Genomic DNA, 22,063 nt, shown 5'->3' on the forward strand with positions numbered 1-22,063 from the left:
TTCACGGCTCTCATTTAATGCGCACTCCACCTGTTCGCGCGGAATGCACGCTTTGTGTTCTGGATGGCATGGAGTTGGCTAATTGAAACACTGCCATTGTGCGGTTTACGTCTCTGATTGGTTAGTGAGAGCAGCATACCCTGTCATAGGCATGAGGCCTAGCCTTTTTGCTGTCCATATATAAATGCTGAGGGCATAAAGACCAAAATGACCAGATAGTGTTGGGACTCTTGAAAAGAATTTGATGGCACCTCTCAAAATCTGCAACCTAAGGACATCCTCAGTGAAAGAGAAAATTAAAGTAAGCGCAAATATTATTTCTTGACAACATTAAATTGTTTACGTAGAGTAGGCTAATTTCTGAGCCTGCATAGGTTACTAAACGTTGATCTTTTTCTCAGATAAGAAAGCCAGCTGTGGAGAAAAGACGCAGGGATCGCATCAACAGCAGCATTGAACAACTCAAGATGCTGCTCAGCAGTGAACTTCAGACACACCAACCCAGAAACAAGCTTGAAAAAGCCGATATCCTTGAGATGGCGGTCCTCCACTTAAAAGACCGCACGCGTCAGAGCGCCTTGTCATCTCCTGACACTAGACCTGTAAAGAGTTATACAGAAGGATTCCGCAGGTGTTTGCAGGAGACTCTCTGCTTCTTTGCAGCCCACAGCGAGTTGAAGCATTCACAAGCCGTGTTGATGAAGCACTACAGTACGACGCCGCTTGGTGGTAGAACTGGGCTAAGTCATGGACACTTATCGACCAGTGAAGTTATGCACTCTCCTTCCAAAAGTTCATCCAACATCAGACAGCCACCGTGGAGACCGTGGTGAAATGAATGAGTCAACACTCCGCTAAAAAAGGTGTCCATTAGAGGAAGGGCTTTTGTCCAAATAAGGCTGTGTCTGTTAACTGTGATTTAGGACATTCAAATGTAATACTTTAAGTATTCACCAAATGTATACCGTAGCAATAATGACCCTTACTGATGTGACACCATTCAGCTCTGTACATATTATTAAAACGCATGCTAGATTGCCCGTGGGCCTGTGCTATTTCTGTTTTATATTAAACTGATTATTAAGGTACAATGTTGTATATATCATATTGATATTATTTGTGTGTCTGTTTGACTGGGACAATAAAGATGTTTTTAATTCTCAAATTCATGGTTTTCCTCACTATTAATCGGTCATACCACAGGGTACTTAATATACAAATACGAAATGTACAATACAGGCCTAAAGGTTTCATTAAATGGACAAGACTAGTAATGTGAAAGTATTGAAAGAAATGGGCTAGATCAAGTAAATTACATGCAGACATTATTACTGGCTGGGAGAGGACTGTCATTAACTATGGTTACTATAATAGTTGGAACATGGAAGCTCAGCTTCAGACTAGTGTGTGAAGAAGTGTGTCTCTGAAGTGTGGTGTGGATAATAAACCAGCTTGAAGTCTGGGAAGAAAAAGAGTGGACAGGAAGGATCAGCCGCCACACTCCGCTCGCCTTGATGTGAGGGTGCCAATCTTAACATCTCAGTGTGAGAGTGTGCGAGGCAGGCTGCAAATTAACATCTCCTCAACCAATAAAATATCTTTGAAATGGTTATTCCATGCAATAGAAGGGTCACAAGTGAAGTAGGACTATACAATTAGGAAGATTTAAGCTTTGTCTTATTGTACTGAACCTGTTCCGGAGTGAAGTATGACTATACCATTGGGAAGATTTAAGCTGTGGAGAGGTACTGAAAAGGCGATCTCACCACAAGAAAATTTAAAAACATGCAACCTCCGTTAGACATGGACATAATAAGCATACATACCACAGTACACACACACGCACACACGCACACACACAGAGAGAGAGAGAGAGTCTGTCTCAGCTACTACACCAAGTTTCTGTCACAAGTCCTCCTCCATGCTGAAGCTGTTTCTCCTGCTGCTGTTCTCCGACGCCCCAGGTGATATGGAAAAAAGGGGGTCGGTGCTCGACTGGGCAGGGCCCAAGCCGCAATCCATTAGGATATCAGCCAGCCCCACATCTGGGTAAAGGGAGGTGCCGGCAGGGTCGTCCAGCTCAGCGAAGCTCAGCGTGCCAAGGTCCAGGGAGCTGCTGATGGTGACCCCCACTGGGGAGCCAGAGGGGGGCGGGGAGAGGAAGAACGAGGAGGCCTGCGCCATGGAGCCCACATCCAGCCTGAGGAGCGTCTGGGAGTGGAGATCCGAGCGGGAGGCCTGGGGGTCTACCATATAAGCAGCTAACATTCCCCTTTTCGTCTACAGAAACAAACCAGTTGCTCTAGTGTGTGAAGAAGTGTGTCTATGAAGTGTGGTGTGGATAATAAACCAGCTTGAAGTCTGGGAAGAAAAAGAGTGGACAGGAAGGATCAGCCGCCACACTCTGCTCGCCTTGATGTGAGGGTGCCAATCTTAACATCTCAGTGTGAGAGTGTGCGAGGCAGGCTGCAAATTAACATCTCCTCAACCAATAAAATATCTTTGAAATGGTTATTCCATGCAATAGAAGGGTCACAAATTTGCAGAGAAATGTGATTATGTGAATTGAAAGCCATAAAAGCTCAAATGTGAAGTGGGTATTATTTCTCAATCACTTGATAGACTTTGGGTAAAAAATGTCTAGCTATTAAAGCAAAACTGTTTTTATTAAAATATAAACATACATTTTATATAAGCATTAAAAAATTGTATTTTATGTTCTTCTCACAAAATCTTCACATTACTCTTCAGAGAATACTTGGAAACTGGTCCCTGAGTGGCCTGCATGCTCACATACCTCGTGTGGTTTGATAAAACGTCCTTCAGGAATGCAAACAGTATATGCATCCATCAAATTCAGTGTTCCATTGCCATTTTAGTAAAAACAAATGTTTTTCACAATTGCAAAATACATGACAAAGATGAAATATCTTCATCTGTCAGGGGAAGAGGTTATCCTCCAGTTAGTGGGATATGTCAGATAACTGAGGCATCCATTAGGAATGTTCACATTAACCTTCTCATTCCCAATGAAGGCTTATTAACATACACCTTGATTTTTTATTGATTAAAATGATAGTGGATAAAAATGTTATGCAATGTGCTGTGGTTACTACCTGTCTTACCTTGATTGAATTAAACAGAAATGTGTGGTCTCTGACTCCCTCTAGAGAAATCCTGTAAAACTGCCAAAGTATATTTATAAAATAAAACAAAATACTAGTGCACTGTAAAATTAGCTATTGATATGGAGTATTTCTGGGAAAGTCTGGTCTGGTGCATTTGGCAAATTTGAGAAAACAGATTACATAGGAACCAGGCAACTTTTATCCCGTAAAATGAATCGAATAAATCTGTAAAATACTGCCCTACGTCGAACAAAAACATCCCGAAGATGATTCAAAACAAATACAGCAACTCTCATCAGACACAACAAATACACTTCTAATGTATATTACTGAGCAACTCTCATCGTACACTACAAATACACTTCTAATGTATATTACTGGGGCACCAGTGTCCCTCTCTCAGTGCAGTGTGAAAACGCAGCATTCCTGAAACTCTTATGACCAGCATCAGCACACAAGAAAAAAAGTCACAGATGTTAAAAGTTTCCCTTGACATTTATTTTGTTTTGTTAATTTGAAGGTTATGGACACAAGGTCATTACAAAATGTTTTTTTCTTCTATAAAATGCACCATGGGACTCTTTCAATCTAAAACATTCCCTCCTCAAATGTTTCTTTTAATACAATTGAGCGTTTACATTGTTTGCATAAAGTCATTTTAAAATGCATATTCATGAACACACTCACTTCTTTTGAGGAGTTCTCAGTACTATCAGATAATACATTCAAACAGAGGCAAATCAAAATCTAAACAAGTCACTAGAGCACTGCGATTCCCAGAATTCTAGTGAAATTCTCGAAAGATATATTTCACATTTAATTGCATATTAGTAAACAGAATAGGAGTCAATGTTATGCTAAACACACCTTTAGAAGTGTAAAGCAGTCTAAAACAGCAGATGGAGACAGTCGTCAAGGAAACTTTGTTCATTTTGTGAGTATTAGACACTCCCAGTATGGACCTGCTAATTTGAGAGCTTTACGTACAAGAGCTGGATTGTTTCAGCTACAGTACAGAGGACAATGACCACAATGACTTCTTTTAAATGTGGAAAACAACAAAATGAATCCAGAACAGCAAACACTCCATGAAACAGCTATGACCAAAGAGTCAGCTCTTACTAACATTGCAGGGAGGGTAAAGATTTCATGATGATGGACACACAACACTACTTGAGAAAATCCATTATTTCAATGTGTCCGGATAAAAAAAAAAAAAAGAAAAAAAAATCCTTGTTTTTAGACACATACACTTTGAAACCTTGCTACAATTCTGTCATTAACCACAGGTTTTGTTGCATCCTTTGTGCAACAAATGGGCATTTCTGGTCCTCGCACTAAAGGCACTCTACTCAAATGAGAACACAAAATGATGCAGTCATGATTTATTTTGGCTTGAAGTCCATTATATTATATTACATTATAAAACCTGACAATTTTTTTTTTTTAAATCTCTTGCATTGTATAGGGACGCAATGACAATTTTGGATTACTCAACACGTTTAGTTTATAAATGCTAGTAACTGAGCGGTGATTTAAGCTTCCCAAATACAAAATACAGTTAGTTACAGTAAGGAGGAAACAATTGGCTCTTCTAAAATACAAAGTAGAGAAGCAGCACTCATAATTAATATAACCATGGCATTATTAGTGTAAAGCCAAAAAGTACACACCTATGACCCTAGCAACTTTCTACCGTGAGCGAGCAAGAGTGGCACAGAAAACACTAAATATTACACTGCACACAAAACACTCAGGCAAAATGCAAATTGCACTCCTTTGATAGTCAAGAATGGTGCTAAAAATATAGATCTGAGAAATGTTGTCTAGTTAAGAAACGGTTAGGAGGCTGGAGGAAAAAAAACTAAAGAGGTGCAGACCAGCTTAAAGTGCTACTGACAGCTGAGAGGTATTTCAAAAGAACACAGACGCAAGAAGAGAAGGTTCAATACACGTAGCAGAAAAAGTACATATTAAAAAAACCAAAAACAATTTATATATAATTTCCCTATTAATATATTATCTAAAATATCCCTTTGGTTTAAGAACACAAATTTCATGTTGAGTACATAAATTACTTGTATTGCACCCTGATGCCAACATCCGCCCAGCCCACAACCCCACCCTGCAAAATTTTACTTAATCACCCATCCTTAATTTTAAAGTTTTCATATGAAAATATATAACCACTGTTTGATGGTTCACTTCCCTTCTACGCTTTGAACGCGCAAATGCACATAAAGGAAAACACTAATCATAGTATTACATCTTCCACACCGACAAGCCATATCTGTACTAACTGTTTTTCTTATTTAATTAGCAGTTTTTTCAATGATTACTGATTTTGTTTAACACACCAGGAACCACTGACTATCTGTTCCTTGTGGCCTGTGAGGTATGATTTGTCTTATTGTACTGAACCTGATCCGGAGTGAAGTAGGACTATACCATTAGGAAGATTTAAACTGTGGAGAGGTACTGAAAAGGCGATCTCACCACAAGAAAATTTAAAAACATGCAACCTCCGTTAGACATGGACATAATAAGCATACATACCACAGTACACACACACGCACACACACAGAGAGAGAGAGAGAGTCTGTCTCAGCTACTACACCAAGTTTCTGTCACAAGTCCTCCTCCATGCTGAAGCTGTTTCTCCTGCTGCTGTTCTCCGACGCCCCAGGTGATATGGAAAAAAGGGGGTCGGTGCTCGACTGGGCAGGGCCCAAGCCGCAATCCTCATCCATCAGGATATCAGCCAGCCCCACATCTGGGTAAAGGGAGGTGCCGGTAGGGTCGTCCAGCTCAGCGAAGCTCAGCGTGCCAAGGTCCAGGGAGCTGCTGATGGTGACCCCCACTGGGGAGCCAGAGGGGGGCGGGGAGAGGAAGGACGAGGAGGCCTGCGCCATGGAGCCCACATCCAGGCTGAGGAGCGTCTGGGAGTGGAGATCCGAGCGGGAGGCCTGGGGGTCTCCGCCAAGCTGTACTCCCTGCTGCTGCTGCTGCTGCTGCTGCTGCTGGGCCTGTTGAGGCTGCTGGGCCAGGAGAGAGGCGTTTGAAGAGGAAGGGACGCCATGGACGCGAGCTTGCATCTCCAGCTCCTGATCAGTTTACAGCAAGCAAAACAATAATAAAAAAAGGGTATTTGATTACAGACACTTGGTTCATCTCATGGTTATGATCAGATGCTGTGCTACAATAGGTCAATTTCTGTCAGGGAAAGTTGAAAAGTCCCATATTTATTTAGTAAGCAAATCCTTTGCATAGATCTACTGCACCTCATTTGTGTATTTTTAGATTACAAGTAAAAATTGTGCCTTCTGTAACCCTTTGTGGACTACGATACCTACTACTGGTGTGTGTGTGTTTCTGTGCAAGTGTGTTTGAGCTGACCTGTATGCGCAGGACAAGGGCCTGGTTGGCGTGCTCCAGCTTCTTCTGCCTCAGCTCCACCTCTTTGGCACGCTGCTGCTCCTTCTGCAGCTTGCGGATGTAATCCACCGAGCACTTCAGGATGGTGCCTTTGTTCCAGCGCATCTCCCTGCCACCCCAGAACCCCCAGGGGAATATGGAGACACCATCAGAGACACGCTCACATACGCACCTAACTGTTGGCGGGTAGTTAGCTTTTGGATTCAAATCCATTTGGATGCTGCATGGTCATGTGAAGGGCAGATAAAGGTGCTAGTGATTGGCTGTGGCCGTCCAGGCTATTCAACATGTAGTGTTCAATCAATCAATCAATTCAAGCTTATATAGCGCTTCTCTAAATACCCGAAGTCGCTTTACAGAGTCCAGTAGTCATTCATACACAGTCATACCGGTGGTGGTAAGCTACATCAGTAGCCACAGCTGCCCTGGGGCAGACTGACAGAAGCGTGGCTGCCAATCAGCGCCTACGGCCCCTCTGACCACCACCAACATTCATTCATATTCATACGATGCAATGCATGTCTTTATGATGGTGGGGGAAACCGGAGTACCCGGAGTAAACCCACGCAGGCACGGGGAGAACATGCAAACTCCACACAGAAAGGACCTGGAACGACCTGGAATGACCGGGATTCGAACACAGGGCCTTCTTGCTGTGAGGCAACAGTGCTAACCACTGAGCTGCTCAGTGTTGTGAAATACAATATAGTAACAGCTTTTACAGCAGGACCCCGGCAAATATTATAACAACTTAGCAAGCTGTGCTGTAGGGGTTTGCGTCTATTGACTTTTAGGTAGTAATCTTGCTCATTTTAGACAAAAACTACTTCCTGCTGCTTTAACATTAATAACACTGTGATTGTTCTGGTCTGGTCTGTGAGGGAATTTTACTGTTCAAGCCGCAAAATGTATCATCACAAGGACAAAGACACATGTGGAAAAAGACCAGATACTCACGGGTCACTGGACTTGGGCATAAGTGCGCCCAGCTCCTTGATGCGGTCATTGATGTTAAACCTCCTCCTTCTTTCAACTGAACAAATAACGACAGTGGCTCAATAAGAGACTAACAGAAACATTAAGTCGCCAGTTACCACATATCAACACAGTGCAAACAGAGGCCATACACATCACAAGTCACATGCAAGCTCAAGATTGTATATATTATTCATAGTGTGCACACATTGACACACACACACACACACAGGACTTCACACAGACCAAGCACGACTGCACACAAACAGTAAGGATGCTTCTTCAGTTCGAGAAAGAGAAAGGAGCCACTCACTGAGGTTGTGGTTGTCTTTCTTCTGCCTCTCTTTCACGAATGCCTTGACTTCAGTGTCTGAAACAAGTTCATAACATATTTATAGACAGTTAACACGGTATACCTGCATCTATCCACTGACCAAGTCACTTCATTTTTTTACACGGTGGGCAAAAGCAAGACAAGACAAGAATTACCCGACAGTTCCCTTTTGATATTGTCTAGGTCAGCTGGGCAGGAGTTGCTAACTGTGATGGTGGGAGTTGCCATGCCAGGACTGCTGTAGATATCCAGGAGATTCCCTGGTAGCTGTGAAAATCCACAAGACCACCTCTTCACTTCATGAAAAATACTGGACATAGCTATGTGCATACTGTAAGTTTAAAAGAAATCTCATGGAAATTACAAACATTGTCATTTACAACATGGGTGTGAAAGAAAGGTGTACTAGTTGAGGATTATGTTGAAACGGCACAGGGATTATCATTGCTTTTTTTGGTGAAACAAATTCATCTGTCAGTTGAACAGGAAATCACTCAGCGGGCTCAAAAAAACTCCTGGGTCTCAAAACCAATCCATAGACATTTCCTATCCCAAACGTCATAGTAATATCAGACAGCATAGCCGTGTTCTCTGTTGCTGGGTTTCACCCTGAGCATAAAAAACCAGACCACCTTTACCCAAATCACCTAAAGCTTCCAACCTTTACCTGAAGATTCTTCCTGTTCTTTTCATGCTCTGGCAACAGAACAAAAAACTTCATCTTCAGACAGACCGGTAGGGCACCCTCTCAGTCAGACGTCCGTTAGGCAAAAACTCAAACTGACTGTAAAGACTACCTGATGTTACTCTAGTGAGCCTAGGATTTCCCAGCATGGTCCTCCGAGAGAGAACTACCAATACCCCGTGTGGCTCTTTGGTCACTCCCACCCTTTGTGTGATGGACCCCACCCTGCCTGAACTTACTGCCATTAGTGACGTGTCAAATGTGTGAGTGCGTCTGCATGAGAGCGAGCAAGAAGAAGAAGAGGGGGGAGAGAGAGAGAGAGAGAGAGAGAGAGATACTGATCTATCAGCACTGTTAGAGGGACAATACTGACACAGACAATCAACAGGGATAACAGGGATCAGTCTAGGTTCAAGTGCGTTGACTCTACTGGGTAATCGCGGATTTGGTACAGGGTCAATGTTTAAATCAGACGTCTTGCAAACAGGGTGGGAATGAGATCTTGGTACCTTTTACCTAGCCCACAGATTACAAATAAAAAATAAATAAATGAATGAAACAAATAATCGACTGAATGAGACAAAGAGAGAGGGAGGACAGACATACCGTATTAGGAAGCTGAAGGCCACAGTCAATCAATGACATAATGTCATCATTGAAACTGGACTCAAGGCTGATGATGTCGTCAATGACGTCATCAATCTGAGGAGAGAGAAGGGAGGGCATTAGGGTGTCACTGTGTAATCAGAAATTTTGTGATATACAAAGCCTGGTCTCTTAGCGACAAGCAAGCGTCAAGTACTCAGTACTCCTTAACAATTCAAAGGGTTACAGTCAAGAATGGCTTGAATGACAGCAGTAGTCTTTCAGAGTGAAACAGATCACAATCGTAAAAAATGACAGTGCTTCCCTAATCAAGAACATACTGTCTACACTGTGCTGCTCTTCCAGAGCTCCCGTCTGGCATACAGATATCATTAAGCTCTGTGTGTGATATTTCACAGCTTATTGTGACAAAAAGCTTGCAAGAGGCAGATGATAAATACAGGTCTGACTGGACACGGGGGGCACAAAAACAACACTGCAAATGCAATGTTGCCTGAGGATGGCTTGGGCAAAAATCTTTTCTATTTTTTATTCTATTTTTCTTCTGTGTTCTGACCTGGTAGGCCCTTAGAGAAGTAGTGCAGCCATTGTTTTTTCAGAGCACGTTCCAAGCATAAATAAAATTAAAACTCGCCCATACCGGCACTTGCAGTAATTCCCCAATGTTCAACTACAGTTTCACTCTCAGTAGACAGATGTAAATCCACTTTTACAGTAAAATGGGAACTGTGGCTTCCCTGCGAAGTCACCACAGCATGACAAGATGACGCATCTGTCAATATTAGTTAGTTAGAATTCATAATATGAAATATTATATATTATATATAATTATATTTCTTTCATTACTTGTTAAGAGATGGATGCATATATGTTTGCAAGACATAGGAAGGAATTGACACATTTTTATGACATCCGTATTCAGTATTTCACTTCCCTAATCTTTCTGTACATAGTGCCCTTGGATGAGCCCTGCACTTTTAAGAAGCACAAGACTGAAGTGACAAAACCAGATCGTCTTACCATAAGTTTCTGCATCAATCCAATCATTTGCCATTTGAAAACACCAATTCAATATGTAACATCTGGCATAATTATCACAATAATGGTCTATCAAGACCCATTAGGCACCTGGGATACCGGTCAGTCACTTCCAATATCCCATTACATCTACAAATTGCCCAGTCCTAGCATATTTTTCTCTCACATCTCACATATAGAATTTTTATATCCTGTATATAATCTCTTTTGTCCGTCTCTCTCTGTCCTTGCTTGCCAACTTTTGCCCGCCCTTTCAATCTCTACCAAGTAAATGGAGTATCGGGGTACCTCCTCCTTGTTGGACCCCAGATTCAGCAGTGCCATGGGGCTGTTGGGGCAACTGCTCGCAGACGGGGCCATCTCGGGGGCAGAGCTGGACTGAAGTACAGGGGACACCCCGAGAGTCTGAGTTGCTACTTTAGTCCCAAGAGTGGTGGAGAGGTAGTGCTTGACCTGCTGTCGCTGAGCCTGCTGGATATGGTATTTTGTTGGATTTTCCAAGTGAGTCTGCACCTGTTAAAAGAAAACACAGGACGACAATTCAGCATTTTAGTCACAAATACAGTCTACTTACATACACCATCACAATCGGTGTATGCACCATATATGCTGGTCATTAACTGTTCAATTGGACTGAATCCGATTTGCTTGCTTTGTTTGCAGATAACAAAAAAAAAGTGATAGCACACAACCCTCATATCACTTTAAACAATATGTGAAAGATATCACAAAGTCAGAAAAGGGCTGTTTGCATGCTACAAACACAACAGGAAGCAAAGGGTACCTAATCTGAATGCCCTTATGCTGCCCTTTTGTAATTCAAAACAGTTTGATTCAACATGACAAACAGAATTTACATGTAGCTATTTAGCACACACCTTCATCCAAAGGCAGCTTTAAGTTTGATGAAGCCATAGCCTATTTATAAAAATAGAATTTCTACCGTTCCATTGCTTTTCACTGCATACAAACATCACGTGAAAATGTCACCCAATACCAGATGGTTGACCAGGGAGGCATTAGGAGGGAACAATCATCCAATGCCATGTTTGCCAGCCACCTACCTTGAACACTTCCACGGGCACCTGTGCAGGAGGGGGGCGAGCAGCGGACGGTGGCACCGTGACCGAGATAGCAGGGGAGGAGTCAGAGGACCGGAGCTGAGCCGCAGAGGCCTGCTGCTGGGCCTCTCGCCTCTCCTGCTCCTGTGCCTGTTCCCTCATCAGCTGCTGCCGCAGCAGCACACGGGAAGACATGGCTCTACACGCTCGTCGAGCCGAAGACTCACTGGGTGACGGGGTCACAGGTCAAGCTGAAAGGTAATAAGTGAACAGTGTAGTGTAGAACATATTTTTTTGTGAACAGTGTAGAACACCCCTGATCAGGATCAGAAGAAAGTACAACCACTAACAAGTTTGTGGTCCTAAGAAGACTTCCAGATTCAGAAACTGTACGTCGGAAATTATTATTTTTACACCAGTTGGGACCACAACCACTGCAGGGCTTGATACAATTAAAAATCCCTGGTAGCTCTTCAGACAGACATTCTCCAGATTTTGGTTGCCGGAAGGTATTAGACCACTTTTTAAGTAGAAAGGTAGATATATTCAAAAAGGAACATTTTAAAACATGTATTTAACAAGCACAGACTGCAACAGTCATCATATCAATCTTCCTGTTATTTTTTCAGGGTCAGTTGCTTCTTAATACAGAACCATCAAACTGATCTCTGCTAGCCTGAATGCAATAATTTAACTTTGAGTACAGATAATAACACCACTAGAACAAAACCAGTGCACTATCAGGCGTACTTTTAACCTTCAAACCTGATTTACAACGAGCACAACAATTTGATGAAAAGCTAGAACTGATGAAAAAAAGATGGTGTTAAAAGATAACTTGGACTAAACGTTCTCAACATCCTGATAGGGATGGGATTCTTGAGCTCTGTAATCATTTATTACAAGTATTAACTGTAGGATCAATCCACCAAACTCCTAAAAAGGTAGGCTACCTGCCTGCCTGATATTTTTTCATGTGAATTGTTCTTCACATTGAAGAGAAGGGGTGGACTCTTCCAATGGCCAAAAGTTAGGAAGAATTGCAAACAGCAGTCTTAATTCAGAACCCGGTTAAAAGACACTTGATGGCATACCAGTCTAATAATCAGTCTAATAATTTTACCGTGACATCATTGCAACAATTGCATCAAGTACCCTACAACTAGTCCAACATGGTAATGTTTCAAATAGCAACATAGCCTTAGGGTAATGGCCAAATGTACTTGTTATGCAAGGGTAAGGTGTGTAGATATTTACTCAACGTTACACATTATAAACAAACAAAAAATAAGTAGGCTCACCTTTAACAAAACGGTTGATGCTGACAATGGTTTGACAATATTGACCACAGGTAGCAAACCTATTGAAATAGATTGACATCATAAACACAAACTATTAGTGAATACGTTTCACTTTTTCCAATTTGAACTAGCTATTAACTTTAATCTCTCAACTAGTATAAATATATCATATACATCGAATTTATATTTAGGTGGCTATAACTGTCTTTACAATGGACTGTCCACATCGTTGTTATACCAATAGCTGGATAGCTAGCTAATATCTAGCGAAAATACTTTGGCTAACTGACATGCATAAAACAACGGTGAAGAAATTGCGTTGAGTGTTTGCTAGCTAATGCTAACTATCTAAATTGGCCTAACTGAAATGTCCACATATCTGACATTCAAGTCAAATTCAGTCACCAATACATGACTGAAATAAGTCATTGTGACATATACGTTAACGTTGGCTAGGAAGCTTATATTATAAAACCACCTAATATATAGAGAGCCTAATAGCGGCATATAGCTAAGTTAGCTAGCTTGTGACGTTACATTTCATATGATTTTCACAGCTTGCTAGGAAGCTAGCAGTTGGCTTTTGAGAATGAACAGTGAAGAACTTTGTACATATTTGTTATGCCATTTTTCAGAGATAGTACACTATGCTACACCAACCTTAGCAATCGCTGTCTAACTAGCCAAGTTAGCATCAAACTTTTGAAACGGTGACATAATAATAATAATCCTTCGTTCGGTATAGACAATTATATTTAAAATACAGTGCTAGTCAAGTAAACGATGATTTAGTGTGCTCAATTGAATAGTATGTGATGTCTAAACTGACTTTATCTAAAGTAGGCTAAACGAGGCAGCTAACGTCATAGCCATGATGCACATAACACTGCGTACTAACAGAGGCCATGCAGGCTAGCCTGTCAAATTGAACATTGTTGTCAACCATCCTGGACTTTAAAATGTAGCTTTTAAAAAGAGAGTGCCTTGTTGCTCATTCTAACGTTATATTCAAATTCACTTACCTACATTAGTTAGCAAACTTGGTAGTTAACGTTACACATGGATTTCAGACGTCATGGAAGACCGGTCAGCCCTTTTGCTTAGCGTCTATTTTCTGGGGTCCACAATCGTAGCTTCCTTATTTTGTATCCCGTGTTCGTTTTGGAAGACATCTTTTCATTCTACAAGGCTCGCCGGTTCATGGTAAGTAGCAGGGACGTTACTCCAGTGCAGCTCGTGTAGCTAAAATGCTAGTGGTATTGACATTACTTCCAGGGAGCTTCCCCGGTCTGAAGCTGGTTCTAAGGTGTACGTCACACTCTCAATATTGAACTGCTAGATCCAAGATATAACATCTGACACACGTATATATGCGGGTAGTTAAAATAAGAACACTTTGTCAAATCATATCTTGTATAACTGCTTTACTTCTCTTTGAACATTATGTTTGTGATGTTATCACTTATTGAGAACTTCCGCCAGGCCCGAACGATGTACTACTTGAAACCGTAGACAGGGGTGCCCTTCTGGGAAGCTCCTGATTGATTGATTGATTGATTGATTGACTGATTGAGATACTGAACCATGTTGAAATACTAGTTAATTATTTCAGAGCCCAGGATAAGCCAAGAGAATCCCCCACAAGCTCACACTCATAGCTACTAATCAGAGTATCTACTATCATCATTGCCACTGGATAAACCGATCCTAGCTATTTCAAAAAGTATTACTCACTGCAGCCAACTTCTGCTCTCGGACCTGATCCATCCAGTCTTGAACTAATGCTGGACCAATGGTTTTCTTTTATTCAACTCTATCATCCAGAGTTTAAAGCATCTTTACAAGTTATTGGTACAATTATACCTAATAGGAATGGAAATCTATGTCACCGACATGGTGCGAAATATGAGCATTATCCAATGACTGGAGTTGAGACAAGTCATGAAATTCATTACTGCTGTGTTTGTAAGCATATTATGGCTTTTCCTGCAGTGAAAAAATACTTTTTTGCCAGGAAAGATAACGCAGAGCAATGTTAAGAATAAATAGCACAAGACTTCAGTCAACCCATTGAATAATTTCAGAAATGGTTACAACAATCCAAAAAGGTTTGAAACCCTTATTCAGAAACAGATCATATATTTATTTCTCTTGATAGTTGTACAGCACGTACAAAATTTTATATTTATACAGGAACTACAAGCAGAATACAACCAAGTCCAGTTGATGTTTGCTGGTCATTGTATCAGCTGTCCCAAAAAGTGTTCATGGCAGATGTTAGCGTGTCCGAAAGCTTTACAGCAATCTTGTCTGCAGAGGAAACAGCCATATATTGATATGTTATAGTTCTCCTTCACAGTATAGCATAGGATAAAAGTAAAAAAATATCTACGCAGTAACTCAAACCCCCAGTGAAGTTTTATAAACAGCATAACTGTAGGGACATGAACCCATTTAAAGATGAAACCACTGACAGATGCTGACAACACTGAACATATTTAATACAGTACCTGATCTCTTTTGCTGTTTCTTCCTTTTCTTGTTGGCTGCCAGCAGAGCCTGGCCTTGTTGGAGAGGATCCACATCAAGGATGTCTCTCAGGTCTACAGCCTTAGGGGTTGCACCCTCCACACAAGTCTCATTTTTAACCAGAGGTGTTTTGATCTCAACCGTCATTGGTCCAAACTTTTGAACAAAATTAAGCGAAAGGAAAAAAAAAAAAAGACAAGGTTACCAGAGCCTGAAGACAAAAATCCATTAATCAGAGAATTTCAGTTCCAATAGTCAAATGACATATAACAGTTGATCAACACTGCCATCAGATGTGTTCTCAGTATTGGACTGGCCCTGCAGGAAGTTAGTTTGGTGCTATGGGTTGGACAAGTCACTCTCAGAACTAGAATTGACCCAAGTAGGCCAAATTGTAATGAGGTGTAAGAAGGCTAGGAATTTAAAAGCACATCTTCTGCGTGTTCAGAATATTGGTTGCACAACAGCGTCTGTTGAGCTATTGAACACTTCATGAGAGAGAAAAGTTAGTTTCTCCTCCTGCTGCTTTCCTACTTTCTAATTCTTAGTTCCAGCTGTTGTTTATAACAACCAGTGGGTTAATAATAAACAATAAACCACACAAGCAAAAGTACCTCTGGATCCTGGTCGTCTTCCATTGATTCAGCTTTGCCATCCTCCAAACAGTCGACATCTTCCTCAACTGGCATGTCCGGCTGAGCGCCTTGTGTCATACCAGTCGTTGCCATGCAGAATCCCATATCAACGTCAGTTGAATCCAATGCTGTAATAGAGAAGGGGTCACATCGCATGATTCGGAGCTTCAGTCCCAGCATTTAAACAACCAAAGAGCAGCCATGGTGAAAACTCTGATTTGCCTATAGCAGATTTAGTGCATGGCTTTGATGTTGCTAGCACCGTAGTCTTCGGAGTGCGCTATAGGGAGGGTATATAATCAAAACAGCTGCAAAACTTATTGTACCAGCAAGTGCCTCATCATTTCCTTTCTCCAGCTCATCCCAATCGAAGGCCTTGCCCATCTCTGCTACGATCTCAGCGCTGACATGGGTAGGCAGCGTGTGCGTCTCTGGAGGATGCGTGAAGTAGCTGATTCGACCCCTGGGATAATGAATTAGTAAATGACATTAATACATTGATCATAATAATTTAATATATTTAATTTCTATTTCTGTGAACAGCGATATATATATATTTCTTTTTTTGGGGGGGGGGGGGGCATATTTTATGCCTCTGTGATCTTTACTTATGTTAGTCTAATGATGAAGCTGGGAAACATGTTGTTTCTAAAGTAACCACCAGATGGCGGCACTGTTACACTTCCTTCATGGAAATATTCTATCTCCATTGCAACCCAAGAGATGTAACAGACACCCACGTGGTCCAATCCATGAGGACACTCTTGGCAGCCTTGTCATTGTCTGGAAGCCCCCCCTTTTTCAGCTTTCCCTGACGTCGTGCTAGCAAGGCCAGGAATTCCAGAGGACTACGGAAATCTGGAACCCCATAATGTTCCATAATCTAAGGATAAACAAGTAGCAGAAAAGCAGAAGACTTCAATATCAATGCTTTACAGTGGTTAAACAAAGTAAGCATATGACTTAACTACATATACCATCTACATACATGAAAAAAAAAAAAAAAAAAAAAATGCACAAAGCAAACAACATGCCTGTGTCTTGTTGCAGCGCCTCAGGATTGCTTCAATGGCTGGTAAAGGATCTACAAGTTGCTCAATCTTCACACAGTTCCGAAGAATCATGCCCGCATCACTAGTCGAGGTTGCCATGACTATTCCAGGGCAATCTAGAAGCTTGATGTGTTTGTCTAAGTGCACTTGCTGAAGGCATCTGAATAACACACAAAGGTTAGTAAGAACGGTAAGGTAATATGCGACAGCGTGTAAAGACTTTGTAGCTACGCTACACCTTACACTTACTTTGTGACCCCTGGGGTGGCTCCAACACTACATGCCCGGGCTCTCTTCAGACTGTTGATCAAGCTACTCTTCCCAACATTCGGAAAACCTTGAGAGAGATCACACAGGAAAACCAGAAACAACTTTCACCCATCATATTCACACAGTGTCATCTGCATCTTCAAAAGAATGTATGGTTTTATTATGGCTTAACACTCACCAACCACGCCGACAGTGATGTGTGTCTTGATGTCCTGGTTCCGACAGTAATTTCCCAAGAGTTTCATCAAGCATTCTGCACCCACACATGCACTGCTGCCCAGAAGGTCAGCTGTGGCCTTAGTGACTGGTACATTGCTGCGTTTCTAAAAACAACAATTGCAGTTTCAAGCATCTCCACTGGCATTTTATTGAACTGATCTGTTGCTGAATATACAACCAACATACAAAATTGATTTATTCAAAGAGTATAGTGAATGGTCACATTCCAGTGTACATTTCCAGGGACTATAAACTTACCAAGTTTTTGTTCTGCTGTTGGGTAGAAGCTTTGAAGGCCACTGTTGGAAATTCATTACGAAGGTACTTGATCCATTTTTCAACAATATCCTTAGACACAAGATCTTGGGAAAGACAAACAGCTTTGTAAATCTACTTGAACATTCTGAACTCAAACCTGTAGTTCATCACTGTAGTTGTACAACTACGGTACAAAAGAGCATACCTGAGCATCTTCATTGTTTGTTTGAGTGTTCTTACAAGACAATCAGAAAATGCATACTGCACATTTAAAATATGGAGCAGATTCCATGACATAAAAAGCAGACGCCTATTCCATTTTGGTGGGGTATGGCACAATTTCATTATTAAATTGTGTGTAGTGTAATCCCTTCTCATTATTTTTCTGGATGGTAGTTTAACAAGATGGAAAATAAATGAAAAGATGTTTTTGTTTTTCATTGTTCTCTTCACGTCACACAGTGACAAGCAATGCACAGTCTTTGCGTGCTGCGCACTAGAAAACAACGTGTGGTGGAGATTGTTTCTCCCTCATCCCCAAAATCATGTTCGCATTTCAGGGTGGTACAAAATCCGCAATAACACTTAACAAAAAAACAGCATCTGCCATCAAAACGGTCATTATGCTGTATGCTTTGAGATCAGTGCAAGTCATTGTGAAAGGTCAATCAATTAATCAATTTCAACGTTTGCCACTGTGAGCTCACAGCGTGTGCCACATTTAAAGGCCTGAAGTGAAAAAGGTTGTATGCAAGTCAATGGGTGAGGCACAACCAGTACATTTCCAGTACATTTTGATTATGTGCACATTTCTTCCTTGAATAAAGTCATGTTTATCTAAGCAATATTCCATATTAGGCCAAATCTACAGCCAGAGATTCTGTCCTCTCATACTTCATACTGGGTGATAATAACCAGACAAAAAAATAGCTGCACATGTACAACTCTTTTCAACCTACCAATTTTGTTGAGAACCAGAACAATTTTCTTGTTGATGCCACTCTGGACCACCGCCTGCTCCACTTGGGGGCAGCGACAGCCCAAAGGATCACGGGCATCCAGGACCTCCAGGATTACATCAGCAGCTTCAATTACCTTAACAGAGAGAGAGAAGCAAAACATTAAACAAAAGATACAGAAATATGTATTATTTATAATTTTATTTTTTGTTTTGGTGTAAATGGGTTTTGGCCTTTTGAAAGCAAGTGATAAGAAAAATTGCAATATACCACAGACTGGGAGAATTATAATTGTGCAGTTATGACTCAAGTTTCATGATTAAACCACACATCAAGTCCCTGATAATTTCAGTCCCTAATCAGTCAATCAATCAATTCAGTCCCTGATAACAATCTTTGTTTCTTTGTTCAAAATCTCTTTAGATTCTCAGTTCACAACACAACACCACCCACAGAGATAAACGATATGCATGTCAGGACATTTTACTTACCTTCTTAAATTCCCTGTAATATGCCTTTCTTGAATTTTCATTCTCAAAATTAACATGCTTCTCCAAATTCAGCATTTCCGCTTCCTGGATAAAGAGATGTATGCACCGTCATTATTGATCACGCACTTCAGGGAAATACATGAATAAATATACATTTACACTGCTGACAATTACCGGTTTCCACTCTACCTCAATACCTCAGCAAGTCAGGGGCCCATTTGCATCAGGGGCCCATTGAATGCATCAGGTGCTCCTCACACTTTTCTCACCCCTGTCCCTCAACCTGAATCCCGCTGTTATACATTTTGAAAAGTACCCAGATGTGCATATATAATATTTCTCATCACTGAAGTCAATCTTAACAGATTAACCATTTTCCTGGTATTATTACCCTCTGTTCAAAGGCCTGCTGCCGTCGGTGGATATCGCTCTGGAAAGTGTCCAAACTCCTTCTTTTCATGTGCTCCCTTTCTCTGGATAGTTTCTGCTTCTCCCGGATTTCGTCAAGCTGATGGTGCCACAACAAATTCAATTGATATTAGGGGCTGATAATTAGAAATCATTTCACACATGAAGGCAAAAATACATATATTCCTTTGGTCAAACCCGATCATATTGCTGTTTGTATTTCAGGTATTAGCATGTGTCCCAGACCCCAATGTAACTGCTGAATCCAGTTGGGATGTATGCTGTAGCTAACAGAAGGGAGACGTTTAAAAGGTGAAAATGAACATGATTTCAAAGACAGGCGGATGGTCTGTTGTGATCAGGCTGTCAATTATTTCTAATCCAACAACCCATTTAGTACATGAGGCCTTCATGACAATGTCCTGAGAGATGCTTATGTTAAACACCGTTCAACTGGAAAGTGGATAATTAGTATGTACTCACTGCACCTACCAGGCAGTATGCCATAGCCTAGCCAGCAATATTAATTTGGGTGTGACTGCAAAAAGTGATCTGTAGATCAACCATAACAGTTTTTTACACTGATTTTCAGAGCTCATGAAAACATTACTTAGAATATTTGCTAATTAACAGTTTTAATACATGGTATCAATAGCAGGCTACTGGTTTTGTTTACTGTTGCGTAGCAACATGGGATAGTTTTAAGAAATAGGGTGGTGGAGGTGAGCTGCAACATTCTTCATTTAATGTTACAATGGTTTCCTCAATAACATTATTGCACAAGTGTAAGTTGTGGCAACTGCAAAAATCTGCAGCATTGCATACAATTTCATCACAACAGATTTTCTAATAGCATGGGTAACCACACAACCATTAGACTGCTCTTTTCTGACAGCCGTTGTCTGTCCCTCTTTTGTGGATGCATGGACTAAGGGAGCTTTCTTTTGACATCTTTGCATTTTGAATTGAATCTACTGCGTTTCACGCTGTAGCCTCCTAGCAAGTTAAGTGTTATGGGGAGGTTTCTGGACATGTCATTGTAGTGTCCTGTATGAAACCACAGGTTTAAAGGGGGTTCTCATGGAATTGTTGTTGCTGTGGACTAACTTAATCAACTGTCCTAGGGGGGCCCCTTCCAGCTCGGGCTTCTTGGCTGGGTGTGCAAACTAGATTTAGGTGGCACAGGTACACCTATTGGTACGCCTATGCCAAGCAGTATAGACATGATAGTATTTGGACCATGTATATTGATGCAATAACTCTCCAACTGCATTCAAATGCATTTTTTGTAAAGGATTACATACTAGAAATACAGTTGCTGTGGTGGTGTCTTTGCACACGTCACATTTTCATCAAGACAAAAAAGGACAAATTGATGTTCTCACCCTTTTTTGTCGAATTAGAGCTTGTCTCTGCGCATTTTCTTTGAAGCGTGACACCTCCGGCAACCCTGGACCCTTTCTGCTAGTCTGAGAATCAGTCTGCTTGCCATCTTTGTTCTGACAAGTAACGGTACAAAGAAAAGTTATGTAAAAGAGTAACGACAATTCGCTATTACCCGTATATTTGAACCCGACATACACCGTTAGAAACAACACATCCCTCGAAGGATACAGGACAATCTGTACTCTGCTTATATCACATTTCAACGACATACACATTTGCCACTGATGCATCATGCAGCATTCCTTGGCCAGTAAATAAAAGAGCTAGCTAGTAGTATCGCAAGGAAGCCAGCGCTAGCGTTACCTTTTTACCGTTGAGACCAAGCCTTTTCGCTCTTTTTTGTTCTGAAAGAGAAGATAAGTGGCAAAGTTACAAACAGTTTGTAAATTACTCTTACATGGATGAAGAAATCACATGTTATGAGGAGAGAAACATACTACTGGTTCTCGACATAATTGCACGTGTTGACACAGGGGGCACAATCCAGCGGATGTGACGACACAATCAGCTGTACGTCTGGAGGTGTTCCTCCTGTTTTTTTTTTTTGTTGGTTGTTTCAAAATAAAGGCATATCCCAAAAACATATTTGAACATATTTCTTCTTATTTATATGGTTCTGAGGAGGGCTGTGATGATTATTTTGAGAATGTCCCCAAACATGGCCAATTGCCTTGCTTTCCACAAAGACGTTCTGATATATTCTGTCACTAAGTTTTTTTATTATGCTTATGTTTACTACCGTAGTTTTATTTTATTGTATTATTATAGTTTGTTTCTACTATGTTTTTACTATGTACTGGCTCTGTTGAATGAAGAGTGCGCTACAAATAAAATGCATTATTATTATTATATTAATATAATAGCTTTATCAACAAAGTAGGCCAACAGGAAGTAGTAAAGTGGGCCAAACACGCAACAACAAGGTCTGATTGAGTAAAGTTAAAAGATGGAGCTAATTCTGATTGGCCACAGTAACAGCCACACACAACAATATGGGAAGAACTAAGTTCCATATTCCCACTTCAAGATGACACCTGCTAGAGGACAGAGAGAAAATGTTGACATCAATTTGATAAACAGATAAGGAGATACATTTAGGTAAGCAATTAACAGTAGGTTATATGGCAACTTTATCAGTATCAGCATTAGCAGTAGAATATAGAAGGAGAGGGAGCGAGAGAGGCTGCCTGGCCAGGTGTATGGGAATTGTATTTGTTTAGTTTGGATGAGTTA

General features: G+C 41.0%; 3 protein-coding genes across 4 annotated transcripts; all 3 read right to left on the reverse strand.

The window, feature by feature from the left end:
• Positions 1-1,700: 1,700 nt before the first annotated feature.
• LOC122132899 (microphthalmia-associated transcription factor-like) lies at positions 1,701-2,609 on the reverse strand. Its single transcript, XM_042707767.1, has one exon. It carries the CDS (start codon positions 2,266-2,268, stop codon positions 1,906-1,908), a length of 363 nt encoding a protein of 120 aa, XP_042563701.1. The 5' UTR covers positions 2,269-2,609; the 3' UTR covers positions 1,701-1,905.
• A 995-nt stretch (positions 2,610-3,604) lies between these two features.
• On the reverse strand, positions 3,605-14,556 carry tfe3b (transcription factor binding to IGHM enhancer 3b). Of its 2 annotated transcripts, none has more exons than XM_012841186.3 (10): positions 13,586-14,556; positions 12,564-12,622; positions 11,266-11,513; positions 10,490-10,714; positions 9,164-9,259; positions 8,028-8,139; positions 7,852-7,908; positions 7,521-7,596; positions 6,525-6,672; positions 3,605-6,232 (listed from the first exon to the last, which is right to left on the reverse strand). In XM_012841186.3, exons 3-10 carry the CDS (start codon positions 11,455-11,457, stop codon positions 5,756-5,758), a joined length of 1,383 nt encoding a protein of 460 aa, XP_012696640.2. In that variant the 5' UTR covers positions 11,458-11,513; positions 12,564-12,622; positions 13,586-14,556; the 3' UTR covers positions 3,605-5,755. The 2 variants fall into 2 exon arrangements, with proteins under 2 accessions (XP_012696640.2, XP_031423221.1); XM_031567361.2 differs by lacking the exon at positions 13,586-14,556 and adding an exon at positions 13,224-13,264.
• A 129-nt stretch (positions 14,557-14,685) lies between these two features.
• gnl3l (guanine nucleotide binding protein-like 3 (nucleolar)-like) lies at positions 14,686-21,371 on the reverse strand. Its single transcript, XM_012841185.3, has 15 exons — positions 21,268-21,371; positions 21,134-21,174; positions 20,770-20,883; positions 19,368-19,484; positions 18,977-19,060; positions 18,486-18,621; positions 17,527-17,630; positions 17,228-17,372; positions 17,029-17,116; positions 16,762-16,939; positions 16,468-16,610; positions 16,054-16,190; positions 15,707-15,855; positions 15,074-15,248; positions 14,686-14,873 (listed from the first exon to the last, which is right to left on the reverse strand). The coding sequence occupies exons 1-15, from the start codon at positions 21,281-21,283 to the stop codon at positions 14,809-14,811; spliced, it is 1,692 nt and encodes a 563-aa protein (XP_012696639.1). The 5' UTR covers positions 21,284-21,371; the 3' UTR covers positions 14,686-14,808.
• Positions 21,372-22,063: the final 692 nt, after the last annotated feature.

Source organism: Clupea harengus, chromosome 5 (genome assembly GCF_900700415.2).
Source record: "Clupea harengus chromosome 5, Ch_v2.0.2, whole genome shotgun sequence".
Lineage (NCBI taxonomy): Eukaryota > Metazoa > Chordata > Actinopteri > Clupeiformes > Clupeidae > Clupea > Clupea harengus.